This window comes from Dictyostelium purpureum (assembly GCF_000190715.1).
Source record: "Dictyostelium purpureum unplaced genomic scaffold DICPUscaffold_34, whole genome shotgun sequence".
Taxonomy (NCBI): Eukaryota; Evosea; class Eumycetozoa; order Dictyosteliales; family Dictyosteliaceae; genus Dictyostelium; species Dictyostelium purpureum.
Window position 1 is genome coordinate 93299 of NW_003519371.1, and position 25333 is coordinate 118631.

The 25333-nt window shown below is 25.1% G+C and overlaps 6 protein-coding genes across 6 annotated transcripts; 2 read left to right on the forward strand and 4 right to left on the reverse strand.

The window, feature by feature from the left end:
- Positions 1-82: 82 nt before the first annotated feature.
- DICPUDRAFT_148777 (uncharacterized protein) lies at positions 83-2102 on the reverse strand (the record flags this gene model as incomplete). Its single annotated transcript, XM_003284895.1, has 4 exons — positions 83-271; positions 342-1295; positions 1369-1476; positions 1545-2102. 4 exons carry the CDS (start codon positions 2100-2102, stop codon positions 83-85), a joined length of 1809 nt encoding a protein of 602 aa, XP_003284943.1.
- A 1262-nt stretch (positions 2103-3364) lies between these two features.
- On the forward strand, positions 3365-8007 carry DICPUDRAFT_148780 (uncharacterized protein; the record flags this gene model as incomplete). The annotated part of the gene is made up of 3 exons (XM_003284868.1): positions 3365-3487; positions 5854-7854; positions 7933-8007. 3 exons carry the CDS (start codon positions 3365-3367, stop codon positions 8005-8007), a joined length of 2199 nt encoding a protein of 732 aa, XP_003284916.1.
- Positions 8008-8345: 338 nt separating this feature from the next.
- Positions 8346-9325, reverse strand: DICPUDRAFT_20708 (uncharacterized protein; the record flags this gene model as incomplete). The annotated part of the gene is made up of 5 exons (XM_003284896.1): positions 8346-8609; positions 8682-8813; positions 8946-9001; positions 9064-9151; positions 9233-9325. Coding segments are annotated over 5 exons (633 nt in total), but the record flags the coding sequence as incomplete, so codon positions are not given.
- Positions 9326-11254: 1929 nt separating this feature from the next.
- DICPUDRAFT_28428 (uncharacterized protein) lies at positions 11255-12727 on the reverse strand (the record flags this gene model as incomplete). The annotated part of the gene is made up of 1 exon (XM_003284897.1): positions 11255-12727. The coding sequence occupies one exon, from the start codon at positions 12725-12727 to the stop codon at positions 11255-11257; it is 1473 nt and encodes a 490-aa protein (XP_003284945.1).
- Positions 12728-13401: 674 nt separating this feature from the next.
- On the reverse strand, positions 13402-14669 carry DICPUDRAFT_148783 (uncharacterized protein; the record flags this gene model as incomplete). The annotated part of the gene is made up of 2 exons (XM_003284898.1): positions 13402-13664; positions 13739-14669. 2 exons carry the CDS (start codon positions 14667-14669, stop codon positions 13402-13404), a joined length of 1194 nt encoding a protein of 397 aa, XP_003284946.1.
- A 647-nt stretch (positions 14670-15316) lies between these two features.
- On the forward strand, positions 15317-22518 carry DICPUDRAFT_53257 (uncharacterized protein). Its single transcript, XM_003284869.1, has 5 exons — positions 15317-15464; positions 19435-19523; positions 19602-19847; positions 19914-20722; positions 20796-22518. The coding sequence occupies exons 2-5, from the start codon at positions 19500-19502 to the stop codon at positions 22189-22191; spliced, it is 2475 nt and encodes an 824-aa protein (XP_003284917.1). The 5' UTR covers positions 15317-15464; positions 19435-19499; the 3' UTR covers positions 22192-22518.
- Positions 22519-25333: the final 2815 nt, after the last annotated feature.

Sequence of the window (25333 nt, forward strand, 5' to 3'; positions counted from 1 at the left end):
TAATATAAATAAATAAAATTAATTTAAATTTAAATAATAAAATTATTATTATTATTTGTTTTTTTTTATTTTTTTTTATTTTTTAGTTTTTGCCACCTTTAAAAATCCAAGTTTTACCATTTATAGTTGCCAACTCGTTCATAATTGATGAAAATGTATTGGCTGGGATATCTACATAATTGTTTTCCATCTTTTCTTTTAAAAATTCAATAATATCATCTCTTTGTAAACCAACTTTTTTATTAAATGCTTCTAAAATAATATCACGATACTAAAACAAATAAAAAAATTAGTATTAATTTATAAATTAAAAAAATAATTAAAGATTTTTAAAAACTTACTTTATCGATTTTTATATTACCAACTGATTTTAAAACATAATTATAACGTACAATAGTTGCCATTTTCTTTAATTGATCATCAACCATTTTATCATTTACTTGACCTAATAAATTATTATCAGATTTAGCTTCTCTTTGATGGGCAATGGATTGCTTAATAAACTCGATTGAGGCAACACCACTTTTTTTGAAAATATTGTATAATAAAAATAATAATTGATGCTCAACAGTTTTACCTTCTCTATAATTTGCTGGAATTTTAGTGAAACCAAAGATTGAATTTCTATTTGGACTTGCCATTTCTTTAACTCTATTTAAAATTTCTTCCCTATGATCTTCGAAATATCTTTCGCTGTTCTCTAAAATACGTGCATTACGATATAAAAAGTCTTCATCTGGCTGTTTCTTCAAATACCATCTACGGGTTACATTGTTAAGATCTGCAATTTTGCTTAAAAGCTCTCTACCATCTTCAAAAGAGATTTTGGTTTTGTCACAAAATTCTTTCTTATCGATACCATCTTCGTGATCATAAAATTCTAATAATAAATAATCTCTGCCATACTCTAAATCTTGATCCTTTGCAACGAAAAAACTTTTGACTACCCATCTACCTCTAACTAAAACTGCAACTTTTTCTAATTCTTCAATGATATCGACTTCCATAACACCTCTCTTTACGTTTGGACTAAGTAACTGTACAATTTTGCTAAATGGAACAACATGACCATTGGTCATAATACCTTTAATTTGACCTGCTAATTTTAATTTATGAATACTTTCTAATGATTCTGTTTCTTGAATATAACTCTTCTTTGGTTGCCAAACTTGATCATCATTTTGAACTGGGCATAATAAATCAAAATATTGACCTTCATTTAAATCATAATCAATTGAATTGATTGTATCATCACATTGTAATTTTTCGAAATGATTAATTAAATCTTGATTAAACTAAAATAAAAAATTTAATTATTTAATATAGTTAGTATTTATTATTATTATCAATGTTATCATTAGTACATACTTCATCATCCACTAAATCAACTTTTATCCATTGTTCACTATCTTCCATTTGTTTTATTAAATTTGGTTGTTGTGCTGCCATTTTAGCACCTGGTTTTTTAAATTGAATCTATAATAATTAAATTTTATTAATAAAAGGATTTAAAATGAAGAAAAATTTACAATTAAACAACTTACTGGTGGTGGCTTTTCTGGTTCCTCTTCATTTTCTTCATCTTCTTCTTTTGAATCTTGTTTTTTTCTTAATTTTTCTTCTTGCCATTTATCATCAAAAAATTTAAATTGTGGTCTTAATTGAATAATTGATTGAAGTGGTGTTAAATGAAGCTCACCATTTTTCATTAAACCTATTGCATAATTTGTACGATGTGATACTGTAGTTGATGATAATGTGTATTTAGTAGTTTTGACCATTGAATCTGAATTATAATTTTCGGTTTCTGGATCGATCGATAAATCTATTTCAACTTTTTGCTGCTTTGGTTTGATTCTAAGCTCCTCTAATTTTGTCATATCATAAGGTCTCCATGGTTGTCTAAGTGGGTATTGAAATAAATATAAATTATTGGCTAGTCCTTGCGATAGATAGACTGGAATTTCATGCTCTACATAATCACCATCCTCATCTTCATCAAAAAACATGCTTCCATTATTTGTTGTGGTTGTAGTTGTAGTAGTGGTGGTTTTTGTAGTTGAATCCTCATCTAACATTTCAACATCATTATTTGATGACATCTCTTCTTCAAACTGTATAATTATTTGAGAAAAATGAAAAATGAAAAATTAAAAAAATAAAAAATAAATACGAAAAAAAAATTTTAAAATTAAAAAAAAAAATTTTAAAAAAAAATTTAAATTAATAAAAAAAAAAAAAAGTAATTTAAATATAGATTTATTTACTATACTGTAAATCAAATAAAATTCTTGTATTTCTATAAATATTGTTTTTAAACTTTATATAAACATTAAATAAAAATGTATTACTATTTAGTATTTTTACATCAAACAAATTAAAATATTAGATCTTATAAATAATGATTTTGTATGGGCAAAATGCGCGGGGTAAAAAACAATTCATTAAAAAAGCTAAAAAAATCGACTATCAAAGACAATACAACAATTAAATAACTTATTGGTGCTGGTACCTGTGTAATTCCCACATGTGTTTCGAATAATAATAAAAATAGAAATGCCAACAGCTCAACAGCAAATCAATATTAAAATCAAACATGTATTTCCAGCCTCTGATGTTGTAGACTGTTTTAGTCGTTACGAATTTTAGATATCTAAAATTATTAACCAATTAAATTTTAATTATTAATATTATTATAATATTTTTAAAAAAAACAAAATATATAATTTTTATTCGCTTTTTTTATATTAATAAGTAGGCTTTATATTGATACCCTTTGGATTTTATCAATAAAGAAAATATTATTTTTTCAGCAATTTAATTCTTTTTTTTTTTTTTTTTTTTTTTTAAAATTATTTCGTAAAAAAAAAATTCTTTTTTTTTTTAACGACTTTTTTTCAAAAAAACTACCATAACCTTATCACATTGGCCCCACAGTACAAAAAATTCAAGACCATTTTTTTTAAAGTTAGATCAAAAAGCATGTTCCGCTTTTGCCATCGAAATGATACTGACTTAGGGTGTATTAATTTCGCCAGAGTGGATAACTAGATATCAAGGTCACTATAAGAATCACTTTTACATTAATTGTAAATTTGAGCCAAAACTGTGACTATATTTTTTAATTTAATATTTAAAGAAAAATTAAAATTTTATCTTTTTTAAAGATTTAAATATTTGGTGTAATAATAAAATAGTTATTATTTTATCAAGTATTTATATCAAAAAAACATAAAATTTTTATTATGCAACTCAAAAAAAAAAATTTTAAAATTTTTAATAATTTTTTTTTTTATAAAAATTATCGTTTTTTATTGTTTTTTTTTTGGGACTTATCAAAGCTGATCGTTTCGAATGGATTGTTATGAAATATGATAAAACATTTTGCCCAACAATGTTTGTCATATCGAGTTTAATTGGTTGGGCAGTATTGGTCGGACAGTTGATGATTTTATTAATTCGTGTGTTAAAAAAGCGAAGCAATTTGGTTTGTCTCTAAGATTAGAATGTAGAAGAGTTAAAGTTCTTTCTCATTACCAACACATGTTAAACTCTACCCTTGGAATGTAGTTGTCGTGGATGTTTGTGAGACTATTTGGTAGGAAAATATCATGACTATATTATTATAATTAATTATTTAATAGTTAACTATAATTAAACATGTTACAAAAAGTGTAACATTATATAAGATTTAAAATAAGTAAAAATATATATATTAAACAGGGAGTAATACGGCATCTGTTTATTCCTTTCAAGAGTGAGTATAGTACCTGTTTTAATTTGTTTTTAATATTTTCTACATTAATTGATTTTTTGAGGATAAGGACCACTAAATCTTCATCTAATTCTTTTCCGTATTCTACCATTTTTGATTGGTCAGAACTAATTTCGTAGATATTGTTTTAATCATTAGAGATAATTTGATTTAAAAGTTTCATTACTAGTAACTTAATTGCTTCCTTCATCTAAAAAGTTATATTATTTACTAAACTAATATCATTTTAATTGATTTGATATTCTGCTATAACTACTTTAATATTTGCTCTACCACTGCAATACCACAAGATGTACTATTATCACTACATTTGTTCACTGTTTGGTCCCTTTATAAAACCACTACTTATCTTCTTGACTTAGTGGGGTCTAATGGTTGGTGAATAATATAGAATTCTATAGATGATGAGAGAGCTGAAAGTATAAATTTATTTTGATTGATGTTTATTATTAAAAAATGTGTTATTGTATTATGAAATTATAAAGTGGTATAAAATGAGTGAAATGATTTTTTATTTACAGAAGAATGGGTGAAAATTTAAAAAAAAATAAAATTTTATTTTATTAATTTTTAATATTTTTCAAAAATTTAAATAATTGAAAATATCTTATGAATGATTGTTATATCACTTTTATAAGAATGTGTATAATGAAAGCTAATTATCTAATATTGTTTTAAAAATGTAATGTAATTTTCTTTTAAAAAATGTATTATAATTTTATTTATTTTTGTTAATTATGATAGATAAAAGCTATATAAAAAAAATGTAAGATTATAATAAATAAATAAAAACATTAATTGTATAAATAATAGATAGAGCAATATTTAAAAAACAAATGGGACATTATTATTGAATATCATATAAAAAATACATAAAAAATATTATTAAATAAAGGCAAAGTTGAATCCATTATTAAAAATATAAAAAAATAAACTATCTTTTTTTTTTTCAATCTTTTTTTTTCCAATCTTTTTTTACAATGTAAAAGTTTATCTAGGTATTTTGGATATCAATTGGGAGAGAATTTAATGAAATTTTTAAACCAAACAAATAGATTAAATAAATATTATAAATCTAAATTTTAAATAAATAAAATAAGGTTGAAACTAATATATCAATGAAATTCATATAATATATATTATAATAAATTATTAAGAAAACTCCCTCTTTAATAGAGAATTGTTTTTTTGTTTAATTTTATTTATTTATTTTTTTTTTTTTAATTGTTTATAATTTTTTAATTTTTTAAAAAATAGAATTTTAAAATTTTTTTTTTTTTTATTAATTAAAAATTATAGTTTTCATACCACACACATATAATTTTTCATTCATCAACTTTATTTACAATAGCTTGCATATAATAATAATCATTTGTTTTTTCACTTGTAAATATTTACATTTTTTTTTGTAAAAAATATTTTATCTTTTTTGTTTGTATATTTTTCCATTTTATTTTTTTTTTCTTTTTTTTTGTAAATAATATCTTTTTTTTGTACATATCTTTTTTTTTATATATCTTTTTTTTGTTTATCTTATTTTTCGTATATATCTTTTTTTTGTAAATATTTTTTTTTTGTATATATCTTTTTTTGTAAATATTTTTTTTTTTTGTATATAACTTTTTTTTGTATTTATCTTTTTTTGTATATATCTTTTTTGTATTCTTTTTAATCAATTTTTTGTTATTTAGTTTTATATTTTATCTTTGGTATTTTATTTTATTTTATTTGTATAACAATTGTAAATAAAAATGTATGATTTTTTATTTATGTGTGTTTTTTTATTTGTTGGTTTTATCATCAGTTTGGTTTTATCATTTTATATTGGTAGCTTCAAAAACACCAAAACCAATATAAACGTCGACTGGGAGAGTCAGGTATCCCATCTCCAACTTATCCACCAAAACCAACATCAGCAACTTCAACTCAACCACATCCAACAAAACCAAAAGTTGCAAATCAAACACATCCAACAAAACCAAAAATACCAAAAATACCAACGACTAAAACAAAGAAAACAAATCCAAAAACTCCAAAAACTCCTAAAAATCCAACAACGCCAACATTTCCAACAACAGGAGCAACTCCAAAAGCTCCAACAACTCATAACACAACATCCAAAACAACCAGAAAAACCACAACAGACACAACCACCACAACAACCAAAACAACCAAAACAACCACAGCCACCACAACAACCAGAAAAACTACAACCACCACAACAACTACAGCAACCACAAATTAAAAATGATCCAGATCCACAAATTGGTATTGATCAGATAAAGCCAAAAGACATTGACTTACCTTTGGTCAATTCGAATGGATGGTTAGATCTTCAACCAACTAAGCCACCATCGGTATCATTAGAACCAAATTTATTAAATAATGCACCTCCATCCACAACACCACAACAACTAAATAATTCATCAACACCATCCACATCATCATCATATAGATTCGTCAATCCATTTAATCTTTTAAAGTATTCTAAACAAGTTATCGAAGAAAACCTTTATAGACCATCAGCTAGTGTAAATCATTCTAAAAAATTAGTACAAGATCAAGAAACCCAACAGTATATTAATTTATTAACTATTGGTTTTAAAAAATTATTTGAAAGTGATATTGACTCAAAGGCTATCAATGGACAAAATAATAATAGTAATAATAATAGCAATAATTTAAATGTAAATAATGTAAATATAAACAATAAAAATAGTATTGGAGAAACACCAACAAATCAAAAAGACGGTGCTTGTATTATTAGTGATTTTTCAAATGAAGATTTTAATCAAGCAACCAATATTGAAATCAAAATTGATTCAGACGTAGATTTAGAAGAACAGATTATAAATCAATTCCATCATCTACAAGATCCACACCAACCAGTATCCACTTCTGAAAGTTCATCAGCAACTGTAGCAGCAACAACAGATTCATTAAAAATAACAACTATAGCCTCACCAGCAGTAATCGCCAACACAGATTTATCTACAGCATCATTAACATTTTCATTATCAGATAATTGGCAGTTTACAATATTCTCACCAAAGGTTTTTAAAGAAATAAGAAAATATTATAATGTTGACAAAGATTTCCTTAGAACCAAATCATCAATAGGCAGCCCAGAGATATCTGATATTGTAAAGTTTTTAGAGGTTCAAACTGTGGGTAGAAGTGGTAGTTTTTTCTATAAATCAGAGGACAGTAAATACTTTATAAAAACAATTCCATCAAGCGAGTATGACACATTCGCTAAATTATTTCCATCATATTATCAACACATTAAAAAGTATCCAAATTCTTTGCTTCCAAGATTCATGGGAGTATATCGTTTAAAGGGTAAATTAAAATTAAGTGGTGCTTCCTTTTATAGTAGTGCCCATAGAGATATCATATTTGTTGTAATGGCCAATCTTTTCTATTCTGAACAAAAGTTGGAAATTAAAGAAAAATATGATTTAAAAGGTTCAACAATAGGTAGATATGTTGATGTTAATCAAATTCAGCAACAATTAGCCAAGGAACAGCAACAACATCACCATCTAAACGGTACAGATAGTTTGAATACTTGTATTAGTAGCAATAGTAGTTGCTATAATAGCAGTAAAATAAATGGTGTTGATAATAGTTTTAATATTCAAACCCAGGATTTAACTTTCAAAGATTTAAATTTAAAAAGAAAGATTCATTTGGGTAAATTAAAAAAAGTATTTATACAACAGTTATCAATCGACTCTGAATGGATGTGCAGCCATGGTATATGTGATTATAGTTTATTGGTTGGTTTACATTTAAGTGACAAGAAATCAATTCAAACTCTTAAAGAATCTCAAGGTCCAAAGTCACATGAGAAAAAGGATATATCCTATTTCAAAAAGGATTTTAATGGTATTGTTGAAAGTATTCATACCCCTCCACAACCACCACCATTATCAACTTCAAATATAATTTATGGATCGAATACAGAAGAAAGTGATGGAGGTATAGTTTATTATTTAGGTTTAATTGATATTTTAACAACTTATAATTTAAAAAAGCGTGGTGAAAATGCTGTAAAAGGAATGTTATTTGATAGAGTAAGTTTAATATTAAATTTAATTTTTTTTTTAAAAAGGTGTTTCAATACTAATATCATCTTTTTTTTTCTTTTTTAGACTCAAATATCAGCAATTAACCCAAAAGATTACCAAAGTAGATTTATAAAATATATTGAATCAATATTTGAATAATATAATAGTATTTTTTGTTCCGAATATATAAAAAAATAAAAATAAAAATAAAGATAAAATAAAAATAAAAATAATTAATAGAATGAAATAGTACCATATATATTTTTATTATTTTGTTATTTTTTTATATATATAAATATAATTTTATATATATTTTTTTCTTTTTTTTATTTTGTTATTTTTCAATTAAATTCGTCCATTTCTATTTGTGTATTTAATGAAATATGATTGTTATTATAATTAGCTTCTGGTGGAATAATATTATTGTACTGTGGTTGTTGCATTTGCATATTTTGTTGCATTTGCATATTTTGTTGCATATGCATGTTATGCATATTTTGCATATTTTGCATATTTTGCATATTTTGCATATTTTGTGGCATGAAATTAATTCCTAAATAATATATCTCCTCCATTTTACAGGGACAACCTTGTGAATCATATTTAACTTGGTTCATATAAGCCTGATTGTTTCTATTGTTGTTATATTCCCAATCAGGTATTGGTTTTTCAACCAGTTCTGTGATAAATTCAAATTTTATTTGTCTTTGTACATATTTTTGGTTTATTTGAATTAAAATTTCATCAATGTTACCGATAGTCTATATTTTTTTAATATAAAAAACAAATATTAATACTTTAATTTAATTATAAAGATAATATATTTCATTTACCTTTCTTTTAAATAACCAATATGCAAAACCTAAGAAACAACTACCTAAAATTAAAAGAATAGCACCAATGATAAAATAGAAAAATGGCAAACCAGGTTTAAAACTATTTGCATTACTAGGTGATAAATCACCCTCAAGATTAATGTAACCATAGTAATAACTATTTGAAAAAGAGTTATAACTATTTGAGTTTTGAAAGTAACTTGATTGATGATCGGAAGAATATGAAAAACTAGGCCATGGCCAATAATTGGAGTCACTAACTTGTTCATCTTGGATTTTTTTAAATTTAACACCTCCGACAATAAATAGTACAATACCTATTAAAATATTAAATTTATGGTTTAAAATTTTTTTTTTTTTTTTTTTTAATTATAATTACCTGCAATGGGGCCCAGCAAAAACAGTAGAAACCATTTATTGAACTTTCCTTTACAATTTTCATTTATATTTCTGATAACATCTGTATACTTGAAGTTAAAAAAAAATAAAAAATTAAAAAATGAACCTTCAAATTCTATATATTTTGTATAGATATATTTCAAACTTACCTCTGTAGGACTCATTACGCCATGTAACTCTGATGGAAAATCTTCTTTAAATGATCCAAATGAACCAAAACTCTCTTTACATTGAATTTTTACTATAACCATATTTAATTGAATTTATATATATATATAATATTTTAATTATTTGTTAAAAATAAAAAAAATTTTAAAAAAAATATTTTAACATTTTATAATTTAAATTTTCACCAAAAAAGAAAAACATTTAAAAAAATTTATAAATAAAATATATAAATAAAAAAATATCCCCAAAGGAAAGATTACAACTTTTTTATTGGTTCTATTTTTGTTCTCCTTGTAATCAAAGAAGCCTTGTAATTAATTTTTTTTAAAATTTAATAAAAAGTTTCAACACCCATAAAAAAAACAAATTACAATTAATTCAAAATCTGATTTGTTATGATTGGAATAAAATAAAAATATAAATTTAAAAAAATAAAAAAAAAGTTTCAAAAAAAAATTTCTTAGATTATGGGGTGAATAATAATTTTTTTGAATGTTTGAGAAAAAATATTTAATATCTAAAGAGTTAATAATAACTGAATAATTTATTTAGATTTTTTATTGATTGGGTGGTTGAGTAGATTGGATTAATTTCAATTGATTTCTTCTTTTTTTAATTTTTTTTTTTATTAACAAAAATTTATAAATTTGCATTATAATATGTATTGCCTGCTGATTATTATTACCACTATCACTATCACTATTACCTCTTTTTTCATCACTTGTTTCCTCTTTTTCATTTGAAACTTGAAACTCTATATTATTCTTCTTTATGAGGGTCAAAAATCAATATTTGTTAAAATCTTTTATTTGTTGGTTGCTTTAATAATGAGGTTTTTTCGTTATACCTATTTTTTGAGTCGCTGTATGGTAAAGGATTTGAAGGTATACTTATTTTCATCTTTAAATTTTTTATTTTAAATAAATTAATATTGAGTTTAATATAAATAATTTTATAAAATAAATACTTACAAAATTCTCTTCATTCTCACAAAGAATTCGATCTTTCTTGATAAAACTTTTGATTATATCTTGATAAGGTTTTTCTAATGGTTTTTACATTTTTAAAAGGCACTTTATAAATAAATATTAAAAACACTACAGAGTTTATTAAAGTTACCCCCCCCACTGAAAAGAATACTATTTGACTTGCCACAACGGATGGAGGTTGATCGCCTGTTGAACCACTTTTATCGTCATCTTTATTTAATAATATGTTATTTGAAATACCACCCAACACACAATACCTATTAACAGTATAACCATACACGCTGTAATTGCCTTCTTATTTAAAACACCATCATGTCCATTTAACTTTTTGATTACATCTAAATACTATGAATATTATAAAAAGATGAATAAATTAAAAATAAAAAAATTTTAAAAAGTAATCAAAAAATAATTAAAATTAAAAAAAAAAAAATTTTAAAAAAAAGTGGTTAGATAAACGAAAAACACGAAAATATGAGTGTTTGAGGGGGTGACAGTATGGCTTACCTCATCTTTATCGATATAGTTTTCCAATATTGTTGAGTATCATGTTGAAACCTCTTTAATGATATCTTGCTTACTTCTGATAGAAACTCTGACTATTTTATTTTTATTATTTATCTATTGCTATTTAGAATACCACTATTACCACTCATCTTTACCAATAATCAAAAATTTGATTAATTTATTATTATTGTTTTTTTCAGGCCTGTTTTAATAATGTAAGAAAAAAATTAATAAAATAAAAATTATTTTTTAATGATAAATATATGATGACTTTGAGGAGAAAATATAACCCTATTTTACAAAAAATAATAATAAAAAATAATGATAATAATAGTACAAATAATTCAACTATTAATAAAAGTTTAGATAATTCCACTACAACTGGTAAAGAAGATGATGGTAATGAACCTGGTGTAACTACTTGGTTAAAACTACGAGCGAATGTGAGTGTTGTGAGACTATTTGGTATGGAAAATATTAAACATGACTGATTATTTTATTTAATAGTTAATTACTTAACATGTTACAAAAAGACATAAATGGATGCTTAAAACCAGATGCTCTCATTGTATTTGGTAATGAGCCGGGTTTAATTACTTGGTTAAATTTATAACCGAGTGTGAGTGTTCTGAGACCATTTGGTAATGAGCCGGGTTTAAATTCTTTGTTAAAATCATGACCGAATGTGAGTGATGTAAGACTATTTGGTAATGATCCGGGTGTAACTACTTGGTTAAAATTATCACCGAATGTGAGTGATGTAAGACTATTTGGTAATGAACCGGGTATAACTACTTGGTTAAATCTAAAACTGAGTGTGAGTGTTGTGAGATTATTTGGTAATGAGCCAGGTGGAACTACTTGGTTAAAATTATGACCGAATGTGAGTGTTGTGAGACTATTTGGTAATGAGCCGGGTGTAACTACTTGGTCAAAATTTTCACCGAATGTGAGTGTTGTGAGACTATTTGGTAATGATTCGGGTTTAATTACTTTGTTAAAATCATGACCGAATGTGAGTGTTGTGAGACTATTTGGTAATGAGCCGGGATTAATTACTTGGTTAAAATTATCACTGAATGTGAGTGTTGTGAGATTATTTGGTAATGATCCGGGATTAATTACTTGGTTAAAATTTTCACCGAATGTGAGTGTTGTGAGACTATTTGGTAATGAGCCGGGTATAACTACTTGGTTAAATTCATTACCGAATGTGAGTGATGTAAGACTATTTGGTAATGAACCGGGTAGAACTGCTTTGTCAAAACAATAACCGAATGTGAGTGTTGTGAGACTATTTGGTAATGAGCCGGGTAGAATTACTTGGTTAAATCTAAAACTGAATGTGAGTGTTGTGAGATTATTTGGTAATGTGCCGGGTGGAACTACTTGGTTAAATTCATGACCGAGCGTGAGTGTTGTGAGACTATTTGGTAATGAGCCAGGTATAAATACTTGGTTAAAGTCATCAACGAATGTGAGTGATGTAAGACTATTTGGTAATGAGCCGGGTGTAACTACTTGGTTAAAATTATCACCGAATGTGAGTGTTCTGAGACCATTTGGTAATGATCCGGGTTTAAATACTTGGTTAAAATTAGTACCGAATGTGAGTGTTGTGAGACTATTAGGTAATGGTCCGGGTTTAAATACTTTGTTAAAATCATAACCGAATGTGAGTGTTGTGAGACTATTTGGTAATGAGCCGGGTTTAAATACTTTGTTAAAATTATCACCGAATGTAAGTGTTGTGAGAGTATTTGGTAATGATCCGGGTTTAATTACTTTGTTAAAATCAGTACCGAATGTGAGTGTTGTGAGACTATTTGGTAATGAGCCGGGTGTAACTACTTGGTTAAATTTATGACCGAATGTGAGTGATGTAAGACTATTTGGTAATGAGCCGGGTTTAATTAATTTGTTAAAATCATTACCGAATGTGAGTGATGTAAGACTATTTGGTAGTGTTATTGGTAACATATTAAATTTTGAGTACAAATATAAATCTGTCAAAAATGGTGGAAATTCATTTTTATCAGGTAGTGTATCACCATTCCACTTAAGTGTTGTTATATATGATATATCTTTATACTTGTCGTAACATGCTTTATCAAGTTTTACAACCCCATGTTCAATAAACTTTAAAATATGTTTATGAATTTCATTTCTTAAAAATATATTATTCCAAACTATAAATAATAATCTATAATAAATAGTTAAAAAGAGAAAACACCAATATGCTTTTAATGAATCTATTATTTATATTTTTGTGTTGTATTGTATTGTCCTTACCTATCACTAATATTACTACTGTTTTTTAACTCCTCATTTACTTGAAAGTTAATTAGAGATGATAGTAGCTCATTCATTGTTATTATAAAATAAATAAATATTTTAGTAAAATTTAAAAAAAATAATAAAAAAAATAAAAAAAAATAAGCAAAATTATTTTAAAAATAAATTTGATTTTTTATAAAAAAATGTTGGAACTATTATCCAATCTCTATTTTTTAAAAGATTTCAATAAAGAATATATTTCTTGTGATAAGTGTTTTTATTTTTAGTAAATTAAAAAAAAAAATTTAATCTTTTAATGGTCTAAATTTACGATTTATTATTTATAAATAAAAAATAAGAAAAATTTTATTCTTTATTTATGAGCATAAAGCAAATAGTTGAGTTAAATACCAAAACCCTTCAGAGTTTTTGTATACTCCAATAGAACATACATTAAAGTTACCAACTAAATTCTTTCTATGACCTGGTGAGTTGATCCAACCATCTACAGCGTGCTCTGCAACATTGCTTGAGTTTGTATATGCCACATTTTCCCCAACACTTTTAAACTTAAATGGAAATTTCTTTACTCTTTCTTTAAATCCTCCATGCCCAAACTCTTCTATTTTTTCACCCATATCTATATGAACATTAATAAAAAATATATTAGTGTGATTAATAACATTTATGTTATAGGTTATGAATTGTATATACTTTTGCTATGTTCAACACCAACTAAATAAACAGGTTGATTCCATAATAATGGCGGTAAATTCAGAGTTTTTCTAAATGTATTTGTTAATTCTAGTGCTTTTCTACCTATTGCTTCAGGATGTTGCAGAGTATTATCAATTGTATGCACACCATGTGAAGGCGGTTTAATGGTAGTATCCATTGAGGCTGCTATGATTCTTTGGTTGTTTTCATCTTTTTTTAACTGTTCTATATCATCTAAACTATACATTTTCTTTTGCCCAAGCTTATTATTTCTATAGCTTTGATGTCTTGAGTTTCGAATTGAATCAATTTCTTTTCTTAATTTTAATGATGCTTGAAAATCGAATGGTGTGTTTGTGGTGCTTTTATTTACATTGTTATTGGTGCTATAATTATTTACATTGTTTTTATTTAAATTTGTTGTTGTAGTTGTTGTTGTTGTTGTTGTTGGTATTGGTAATGCTGATGTTTTTGTTGTTGTGGCTGGTTTATTTATATTACTATTTTCCTCTTTTACAATATATTTATTATTTATATCATCTATATTATTGTTGTCACTAAAAAAGTCCTCATCAATCTCTATACACTGAATGCTTTTACCAATACCCAATCTTTTTTCATGAATCTCTGCTAAAAATTTCCTTCTATGTTCGCTATTATATTTGGGTAAGTTTGATTTTGAAATATTTTTTGGAGAGTTACTATTATTTGTTTTACTACTGCTGCTATTTCCAATACTGTTATTACTATTTTTATTGCTATTGCTATTGCTATTGCTATTATTAGTATATTTTCGATTATTGTAATTACTATTATTTATAAATGTATCTGGTTTATTACTTTTTTGATTATTCTGCAGTGGTGTAGTAGGTTTATGATCCTCTTCATCGGAATCTATTATTATGATATCATTTTTATTTTGAGACATATCTCGAACCCACAGCGAAATAAAAAATAAATGAAATGAAATAAAATAAAATATGGGAATTTTTAAATTTTTTTTTTTTTTAAAAAAAAATTTTTTTAATTTTTTTTATTTTATTTTAATTAAATAAAAAGTTCTTGGAAAATATTATTTCTTTCTAAATGGCTCCACACACCATATTAAAACAATATCATTATTTCATTATATACCCCTCTATTAAATAAACTACATAGGCATGCAAAATAAAATCAAAAGTAATAGTCTAAATCATAATTTAAATAATTTTAATTTGGGTATTAACAGTAATAATTTAAATAGTAATAATAGTAATAATAACAATGGTAGTATACCTACAAATGTAGATCCACAATCCCATGTGGCCCTTTTATTAGGACTGTCTCCAAACAAAAAACTAAATGTTAAAGTTGGGAGTCAAAAAGTATCATTAGTATGTATAAATATATATTATATATATCAATATATTATTATTTTTAGTAAACTATTTTAACTAACTATATTAATAGGGGTTTATTCATAAGCCCACAACAAATCTACAATCTAGTTCAGCCAAGTTCAATTTTAAATCAAATAATTTCCCAGAGACTAATCATAATAATATTGATAATAATTTAAATAATAATATTAATAATAATAATAATATAAATATTAATGTATATAATAATAATAATAATAATAATAATAATAATAATAATAATAATAATAATAATATAAACAATAATAATATTAATAATAATGAAAATAATTTTAAAAAATCAATTTTAGAAAAATTCGAACAAAGTCATTACAATCCAATCGATGAAGATATAATACATACACCAGTATCTCAAACCAATATTGATATATTTCCTAATAAAACAACCAATATTGACAATCAACAAAATAACGTTAACATAAAAACTTTTTTAGAAGAAAAAAGTAAAAAAAATCAGCAACAATTAACATTTACCAACAAAATAGATAGTTATCATGATAACATCCCGCCTTCAAAAAAATTAAAATCACCTTCAAAAAACAATCAAATCGATTCTTTTAATTTTGACATGTATGATGACTGTAAAAATAATAACAACAATTGTGAACTCAATTCAAAAAAAAATATAAATAGGGGTGATAATAGTAACAGTAATAAAAATAAAAATAACAAAGATTTTAATAATGACTCTACTATAAGCAATAATAATAATAATAATAACTATAATAATAATAATGAAAGCCAACCTTCAAGTTTTATTTCAGACTTTTCATTTTCATTTGATGAAGATCAAATTATTAATGGTAATAAAGTAAAATCACTTAAAACAAGCAGAGATGGCATGTTGGGATTAAATAGTTCACCATTTAACTTTATACCAAGTACAATGGGTTACTCTCAGTTTCCAAATAAAAGGATGCATTCCTCTCTTCTAAAAACCTCACAATCAAACTTTCAAAATAGCAATGACAATATAAACAAAAGTAGCATTGAAGATATAAATAAAAACTATTACAGCAATAATACAGATAAAAATGCAGATAATAATACAGACAATAATACAGATAATCAATATAATGATATAGATAACAATAATAATGAAATTGACCATACAAATTTTAACAGTAGTAATGATGAAGATATTTTCTCAAGTAATAAAATAATTGAAAGTAAAAATCAATGTGAAGAGAATAGCAGTATCAGTAAAAAAGAGGAGAAAGAACAAGAAAAAGAACAAGAAGAAGAGGAACAAGAAGAGAATATACAAAATGATGGAAAGGTTAATATAGAATATTACTCACCAACTCCTCCTCCCAGTTGCTAAAATTAGAAAATAAAAAAATAAGAATATAGTTTACAAACCATATATCTAAATAATTTAAATAAAAATTAGTGTATAAATTATAAAAAAAAAACAATATATCTATTTTAAGATAACTTTTTTAGTCAAATTTATTTATATTTTTTAATTTTATTTTTTTTACATTTTTTCTAATGGAATTAAACCTAATAATGATAAACCAGTGCTTAAAACAGTTCTAGCAGCCCAGAATAAAACAAAACGAGCTTCAGCGATATCTTTTTCACGATCTTTAATCCAAAGAACATTATGAGCAGCTGAAACGGCATGAGATAATTCAAAGAGATAACCAGCAAGGGTGGATGGTTCAACTTGAGTAAAGGTGTTTTGGATGACTTCTGGGAATCTACCGATTTGAATACCAAGATTGAAAGCTTCTGGTTCGGTTAAGAGCATTAAATTGGCTTCTGGGTTGAATTGACAACCAGATTTACGTTCAACAGAACAGAGACGAGCATGGGCATATTGAAGATAAACACCGGTATCACCATCTGATTTTAACATACGGTCCCAGTTGAAATCGTAATCTTTACTACGTTTAGCATTGAAATCTTGAATGACGATAGCTGATAAACCAAGAGTATCTGAAACTTTTTCTGGATCTTCAATTTCGGCGAATTTTTGTTGGTTTTCTTTCATGATATTTAACATTTTCTTTTTGGTTTTGTTTAACATATCTTCAAGGAAAACAACAGTACCTTTACGAGTTGACATACCTTTAACCATACCATAATTAATGTGAGTAAGATCTTTGGTCCAATCATATTTCATTTTATTTAAAACTGCAAATAATTGACGGAAATGATGATCTTGTTGTGATGCAACAACATAATACATTTTATCGAAACCAATATTATTTTTACGATCGACGGCAGCAGCAATATCACGAGTAATATAAAGTGTAGTACCATCAGTTTTTTGAACTAAAACTTTACCAAGTTTTTCTTTCTGTAATAAAAAAAAAAAAAAAAAAAAGAAAATATTAATATACATAAAATATTTGAAATATATTATTATTATTTATACTTACTGATAAATCAACAACTTTAGCACCTTGTGATTCTTCTAATAAATTCATTGATTCTAATTTTTTAAATTCGACATCCATACCCTCAGATACTTTACTTTCACCTGAATAAATATCAAAATCTACATTGAGACGACTGTAAATGTCTTTATATTTGATAATTGAAAGATCACGGAAACGTTCCCAAAGTGATAAGGCTTCTTTGTCACCATCTTCCATACGTTTAAAGTAGGCACGAGCTTTATCGTGAATGGTAGATTCGACGACTTCGCCAGCTTTTTTCTTTTCTTCTTCAGCTTCGGCATCAGCATTGATTTTAACGTAAACATTGTAAAGGTGTTTGATTGGATCAGCTTCTAATTCTTCTTCTGAACCATATTTACCGAAACCAACAGCTAATAAACCATATTGTTTACCCCAATCACCTAAATAATTCATTGAAACAGTTTCATAACCAAGTGCTTTGAAAATTTTGATCATAAAGTTACCAATAATGGTTGAACGTAAATGACCAGCGTGGAATGGTTTGGCAATATTTGGTGATGAAAATTCGACAATAATCTTTTTACCTGCACCTTGATTTGTTAAACCATAACGTTCTTTCTTTTCAATGACTTCTTTAAGAATGTTGTTAACTTGAATTAAACGATTAACTTTGAAATTTAAATAGGTACCACTGACACTAACCTCTTTGATATTGTCATTTAATTGAATCTTTGTTGCGAAATCTTGAGCTAATTGATCTGGTTTGCCAACTAATTTCTTAAATTTATTTAATTTTGGGATTGGAACTGCAAAATCTGCTAATTCTTTATTTTTAGTTGACTCAATGCATTCTAAAATCTTTGATGCTTCAATTTCAGTGATAGCTGATAATTGTTTTGCAATTTCTTCTTGAAACATCTTTTTTTATAATTTATATTAAAAATAATAATGTTAAAAATAAAATTAAAAAACAAAATAAAAAAAAAAAAATTAAAAAAATTTTTCGGTTCAAAAAAAAAAAAAAATAAAAAAAAAATAAAAAAAAATTATAAATATATATAACTTTTTTTTTCCTATTTTCATTTTTCTTTTCATTTTTTCTTTAGTTTAGATATTTATATTTACATTTATTTGTATAATTATTTTATTTAAACATAATAATTTAAAAGATCTTAATTTTAAAATATTTATATAAAAATGTGTGTGGGCTATTTTTTTTTTGAGAAAATTCGTTTAAATTAATTCCATGTTGGATTTAAAGAAATCAAGTAATTTTTGAAGAAAGTTTATTTATTTTTTTATTTATTATTTCCCATTATTATTTATGCATAAAATATAAAATTTTTTTATACCTTTTTTGTCAAAAAAAAACCCTATTTTATCATAAAACAATAAACAATTTATCAATCAAAGATATATTAATTACATCTCTCTTTGATTTATATAAAAAAAATATTTTTACTAAATATATTTAATTTGAACTTTTTATTATAAATTTTTTTTTTTAATTATTTTTTTTTTTTATTTTTCATTTTTTAATTTTTTTAATTTTTTTTTCTTTTCATTTTTAATTTTTTTTTTTTTCATTTATTACAACATTTTTTAACACTTTAACTTTATAGAAACATGAATGTGGACCAAAAAAAACGGACCCCAACAAAACAACAACCACCATCACCTCAACAAAAATTTAGTAATGTAAATAATAATAATAGCAATAACAATAGTATTAATAGTAATAAAATTGATTTCAAACAAAATGAAATAAATCAACCTCATCAAAAGTTTCAACAACATTATCAAATACCAATACAACAGCAATCTCAGCAACCTCATTTACAGCAATCTCAGCAGCTACCACAACAGCAAAAAAAGATTAATCAGCAACAAATTCAAAATAAAGGATCACCATGTATTATAGGTGTAATTGGTGATTCCTCAAAGGGAAAATCATTATTTTTAAATAAAATGGCTGAAAAAGCAGTGTTTCATGTATGTATTTATTTTTAATAATTATATATTATATATAATTAATATCATCATTGAGTACTAATAGTTTTTTAAATATAGGATATTAAAATAAATTTTAATAAACATACTCCAGATGAAACAGTAAAGTTAGAAATTTATAATGATGTTGAAAAAGATAATGTATATATAAATTTAAATTCTTTTCAAGATACCCAATTATTTACCGATCTATGGAATTCAATTGAAAATATGACACCGTTAGAAATTGAAAAGTGGTTAGAGGATGGTGATTTTATTTATTTAAAATCATTATTATTTATGTTTCATATCTGTAATATAATATTTGTAAGTTTTTTAAAAATATAATTTATAAATAGTATTTTGAATAAAAAACTAATTTTATTTTTATAGTTGGTGTTTGAAAATTTAACAATTAAACTAGAATATTTTAAAATTTTCAAAATTTTAAAACATGTTAAACAAGCTATAGCACCTTCAATTAACAATCTATTAATTAATAAATTAAATTTACCCCAACCATTTACTTTTATCACACCAGGCAAATCAATACCAATACTTCAAATATTTTTATTAAAAGATTTAAATGAAAACTATCAAAGAGATAGCCACTTAAAGTTAGAAGAGTCACTAAAGAAACAGGTTTTATTAATATTAAAAAATTTTAATTTGTTTACAAGTGTAACAAATTATTTAAATAAAAAAGATTTTCCAGCACAACCACCACAATCACAACAACAACAACAACAACAACAACCTATACCATTGTTTTTAATTGAATTAAATAGACCATTGGTTAGATTATTAAGACTCTACCAGATTTCAAGTAATACAATCCAAACACTTTTTAATCAGGATTTAAATACATTGGCATTTCCTAAGCAATATAGGTACTATTCACAGTTGGTGTCAACATATGAATCAAATTATTTTAATATTCCATTAGCATGTATTAATAGTTTTAGAAATGTTTTATTAAATTCAAAATTAAAATTAATGGAATATTCTCAATGGGAGTTTATAGTTTCACATCTTTCAAGTTTATTTGATTCTTTATCAACTAATAGTAATAACAATAATAGCAACAACAACCACAACAATAACAGCAATAATAAAATATCACCAGGCTCTTCATCATCACCAAAACAAGATTTAAATATTTTAAAAAAATTTATTGAAACTGATTTAATATTTTCTAAAAAGTAATTATAAAGCATAATAATATATTTTTAATATTTTTCATTAAAATTAACTTTTATCTTTTTTATTATTTAGATTATGTATAAAAAATAATAAGATATCTTTAGATCAATATCAAGAAAATTTACCAGTTTCATATGGATTGAAAATACACCAAAGCAGATTAGCAAAAGCAATTAAAATTATTTGTTTCAATGCATCTGGACCATCTTTAGAGTTTAGTGTAGATTTTTTGAAAATGGAGTGTGATCAAATTTGGAAAAGAGGAAAAAGATTATGTGAAGAAGAGAGTTTATCTGGAAAAATTTGTAATTTAAAAACTCATAATGTTCCACCATTAATAAATAGTTGTATGCCGCCACCTAAACCAATAGTATTATCACCCATTCCAAATCAGCTTAAATTATTATCAAAAGAAATGAATATTTCACCAAACTTACCATCATCATCATCAACTGGTATTGGCTCGCCTCTATCGATTTCATCTTCAGTTATTGAAACTAGACTACATTCATCTGGCTATAGAACTAGGGCAACATGTAATTGTGGTAGAACAACTTCATTGCGTGAGGATATATTTGAAATAGAATATGGAAATTTATTATTTTATCAACAACAGTGTTGTAAGCAAGTTAAAACGTTATCAGTACCAAATACCTTAGTTTCTTTTATACCATGTAAATCATACGATTTACAAGAATATACAACACCTTATCCATGGATCAGTATTTTAGATTATGGTCAACAAAATAGAACCTCCTTTGCGTTGCCATACACCAACGATAATTCATTTTATGTTGGTAATAGTGAACCAATTCTTCAAGAATGGGGCTTAAGAAAAATTTTAACAATTTTAAATAGACCACAAAATAATTTATTAAACAATAATAATATAAATAATAATAATAATAATAATAATAATAATAATAATAATAATAATAATAATAATAATAATAATAATAATAATAATAATAATAATAATAATAACAAAAGTAATAATACATCAACAGGCAGTGGTAATAGTTTAAACAATTTAAATAATCAAGATTTATATGGTAAGTTATCATTTGAATATCAATGCCCAACAGGTCACAGGTTTATTGAGAAAAAGAAAAGTAGAAAATTCTTTATTGAAATGGTTAAGGATAATCACCTTTTACAATTCTTCTTCCAAAAACCAATTATGGAGGAATGTAAACATTCAGATTGTCAATACTATTCTCAACTAGCAAAGGTATATATCAACTCACCAATCAACGATCTATCTATAAACATTTGTGTCGAAATATCTCAACACGAAAAGCAACTATCAGATAAATGGAATTTTACAATCGATAAATATATACCTTTAGAAAAAGATCATTTATATACAATCAGATTACCATTTGTATTTGAATATAATTCAATGCCTGTTATATTAAAATCACCCCAAACAAGTAGTTTCTTTTTAAATATTAAAATTGGTTTATAAAAAATTGAATAAAATAAATATGGTTAAACTAAAGATATTTCCTTTTTTTTTTTTTTAATTTTGATCATTATAAAATTTTTAATGAACAACACAAAATCAAATCAATTAATCATTCAAATTCGAAGCCCACACTCAAACATTTAATATTTCTAAAAATAAATATTTAAATTTAATTTTTTTAAGAGGAAATTTAAAATTGTTTTGGAGATTCATTGCTTTTATCATAAAAAACAATATGATTATAATAATAGACATGTTTTGTTGCATAAAAAAAAAAATAAAAAAAAATAAAAAAATAAAAAAATAAAAAAAAATAAAAATTTTATTAAATTTTTTTTGTAAGTTTTTTTTTATTTTATATTTATTTTTGTACTATAATTACACTTGTAATCAATTATAACAACATCTTTTTGTTTTTATTATAAAAACATAGTTTATAAAGATGTTTAAAAATCTTTTTAAGGGATGGTTTGAGCCTGACCCAAATCAACCACAACAACCACTTGGTGAAACTATAGAACCTTCCAACAGCAATGAGCCTCCAAAAGTAGTTTCAAAAAATGATGCAAGAATTTTAACAGACAGATTACCAGAACCAGATTCACAGAGAACTACAAAAGATAATATCAGTGATACAACTGTAACACCAACTTCAACAACTACCAATAATAAGACCCAATCCCAGTCATCACAAAATAAACAACAGCAACAACAACAACAACAACAAAAAGAATCAATATTCGAACCAGAATCTCCTTTACTATCATTTGAATTATCATCAAAAAACCCAACACTTAAACGTGAAGATTCATCAAATAGCCCAATTTTATTTGATAATGGCAATTATGATTTATCAGGTGACGAATCTCCAGTTAACACAAGTTTCAATAGTTTTATGAAGCAATTAGAATCTTCAAATATTAACGAAAAATACATTACAACTAATATTTATCAAAAATGTAATTATTTGTTTTTTTTCATAATCTTTTTTTTTAAATTTTTTTTTAAAAAACTAACACTTTTTTATTAATAGATGAGTTTTTTGAAAGAAGAGGCAGCGAAGAAGATTTATTCCCATCACAAAGTCCAGTGCCCAAAAAGAGTAGTGATAATTTAGAAAAAAATATTTTTGATGAACCAGTGGTTAAAAATAATAGTAATAATAACATAAAAAAACCAACCACAGCTAATAAAAAGGAGTCACTTTCAATTTTTAGTGATTCTCTATTAAGTGAAACTTTACTTTCATCAAACCCACCATCTCCAGTAAATCAATCTAAATCTAAAAGTAGTTTATTTGAAACTGATGAATTCGACATTAATTCATTTTTATCCACCGATTTTAATTTTAAATCAAACAATAGTAACATAAATAAACCAGCCCAACTTCAAAAGAAACAGCCACAACCACAACCACAGCAATCACAAAAGCAAAAGGATAATTGGGTATTAGGTTCAGAAAATAAAAACCAAGAAGCTTCAATTAAAATTGGCCAAAAGAAACCATCATCAAATTTAGAAACTGATATTTTTGGTTCAAGTGATGATAGTCTTAAAACTGATGATATGTTTTTTAAAACCGTTCCAACAAAGAAAACTCCCCAAAAGAATGAAATTAGTATTGGGCAACAAAAGGCATCATTTAAATCAAATGAAACTATCGATGATGCAGATCAATTTTTAAAAGATATCTATTTACAAGAAGAAGAGGAAAAAAGAAAAAAGGAGGAAAAAGAAAGAAAGAAACAAGAATTAAAGCAAAACTTCAAGAATGAATTGGATGACCTTTTCAATGTTCCAATCTCAACTAAAAAAGCTGAACCAACACCAACAAAGAAATCTATTGATATTGAATCAATTGAAAAACAGTTCTCTAAATCAAATAATCAACAAAAACAAGAACAATCTACAAGTCTCTTTGGTGACTGGGAAAAAGAAGAAGAGGAAAAAGTAAAAGAATTAGAAAGAAAGAAAAAATTAGAAAAAGAAAAATTGGAAAAAGAACGTCTAGAGAAAGAAAAACTAGAAAAGGAACGTGCTGAAAAAGATCGTGCTGAAAAAGAAAGATTAGAAAAGGAACTCGCCGAAAAAGAAAGATTAGAAAAAGAACTTGTTGAAAAAGAACGTGCCGAAAAAGAAAGATTAGAAAAAGAGAAATTGGCTAAGGAGCGTGCTGAAAAGGAACGTGTCGAAAAAGAAAGATTAGAAAAAGAGAAATTAGAAAAGGAACGTGCCGAAAAAGAACGTGCCGAAAAAGAACGTGCCGAAAAAGAACGTGCCGAAAAAGAACGTGCCGAAAAAGACCGTCTTGAAAAAGAAAAACTAGAAAAAGAAAGATTGGCTAAAGAAAAAGAACGTATTGAAAAGGAGAAACTAGAAAAAGAAAGATTAGAAAAGGAACGTGCTGAAAAGGAACGTGTTGAAAAAAGAAAAAATTAGAAAAAAGAAAAATTAGAAAAGGAAAGATTGGCTAAAGAGCGTGCTGAAAAGGAAAGATTGGAAAAAGAGAAATTAGAAAAGGAAAGCTTAGACAAGGAACGTGCTGAAAAGGAAAGATTGGATAAAGAACGTGCTGAAAAGGAAAGATTAGACAAGGAACGTGCTGAAAAAGAACGTGTTGAAAAAGAAAGACTCGAAAAAGAAAGATTAGAAAAAGAAAGATTAGAAAAAGAAAGATTAGAAAAAGAAAGATTAGAAAAGGAAAGATTAGAAAAGGAAAGATTAGAAAAAGAAAGGTTAGAAAAAGAAAGATTAGAAAAAGAAAGATTAGAAAAAGAACATGTAGAAAAGGAACGTCTTCAAAAAGAAAAATTAGAAAAAGAGAAACAAGAAAGAGAACGTGACGAAAAAGAAAGACTCGAAAAAGAAAGACTCGAAAAAGAAGCTAAAGAAAAAGCAGAAAAAGAAAGATTAGAAAAAGAAAAAGCAGAAAAGGAACGTAATTGAAAAAGAAAGATTATAAAAAGAAAGATTAGAAAAGGAACGTGTTGAAAAAGAACGTATTGAGAAGGAAAAATTAGACAAAGAACTTAAAGAAAAAGCAGAAAAGGAGCGTATTGTTCAAGAAAGATTACAAAAGGAAGCTACAGAAAACGCACAAAAAGAACGTATTGCAAAGGAAAGATTAGAAAAAGAAAGATTA

Excerpts from the sequence above, each read along its gene's own strand:
- DICPUDRAFT_53257 (XM_003284869.1), top strand. The coding sequence starts at position 19,500 with ATGGCTGAAAAAGCAGTGTTTCAT. Across the intron at positions 19,524-19,601 it reads CTGAAAAAGCAGTGTTTCAT|GATATTAAAATAAATTTTAA; the intron begins GTATGTATTTAT and ends TTTTAAATATAG. Across the intron at positions 20,723-20,795 it reads GATTTAATATTTTCTAAAAA|ATTATGTATAAAAAATAATA; the intron begins GTAATTATAAAG and ends TTTATTATTTAG.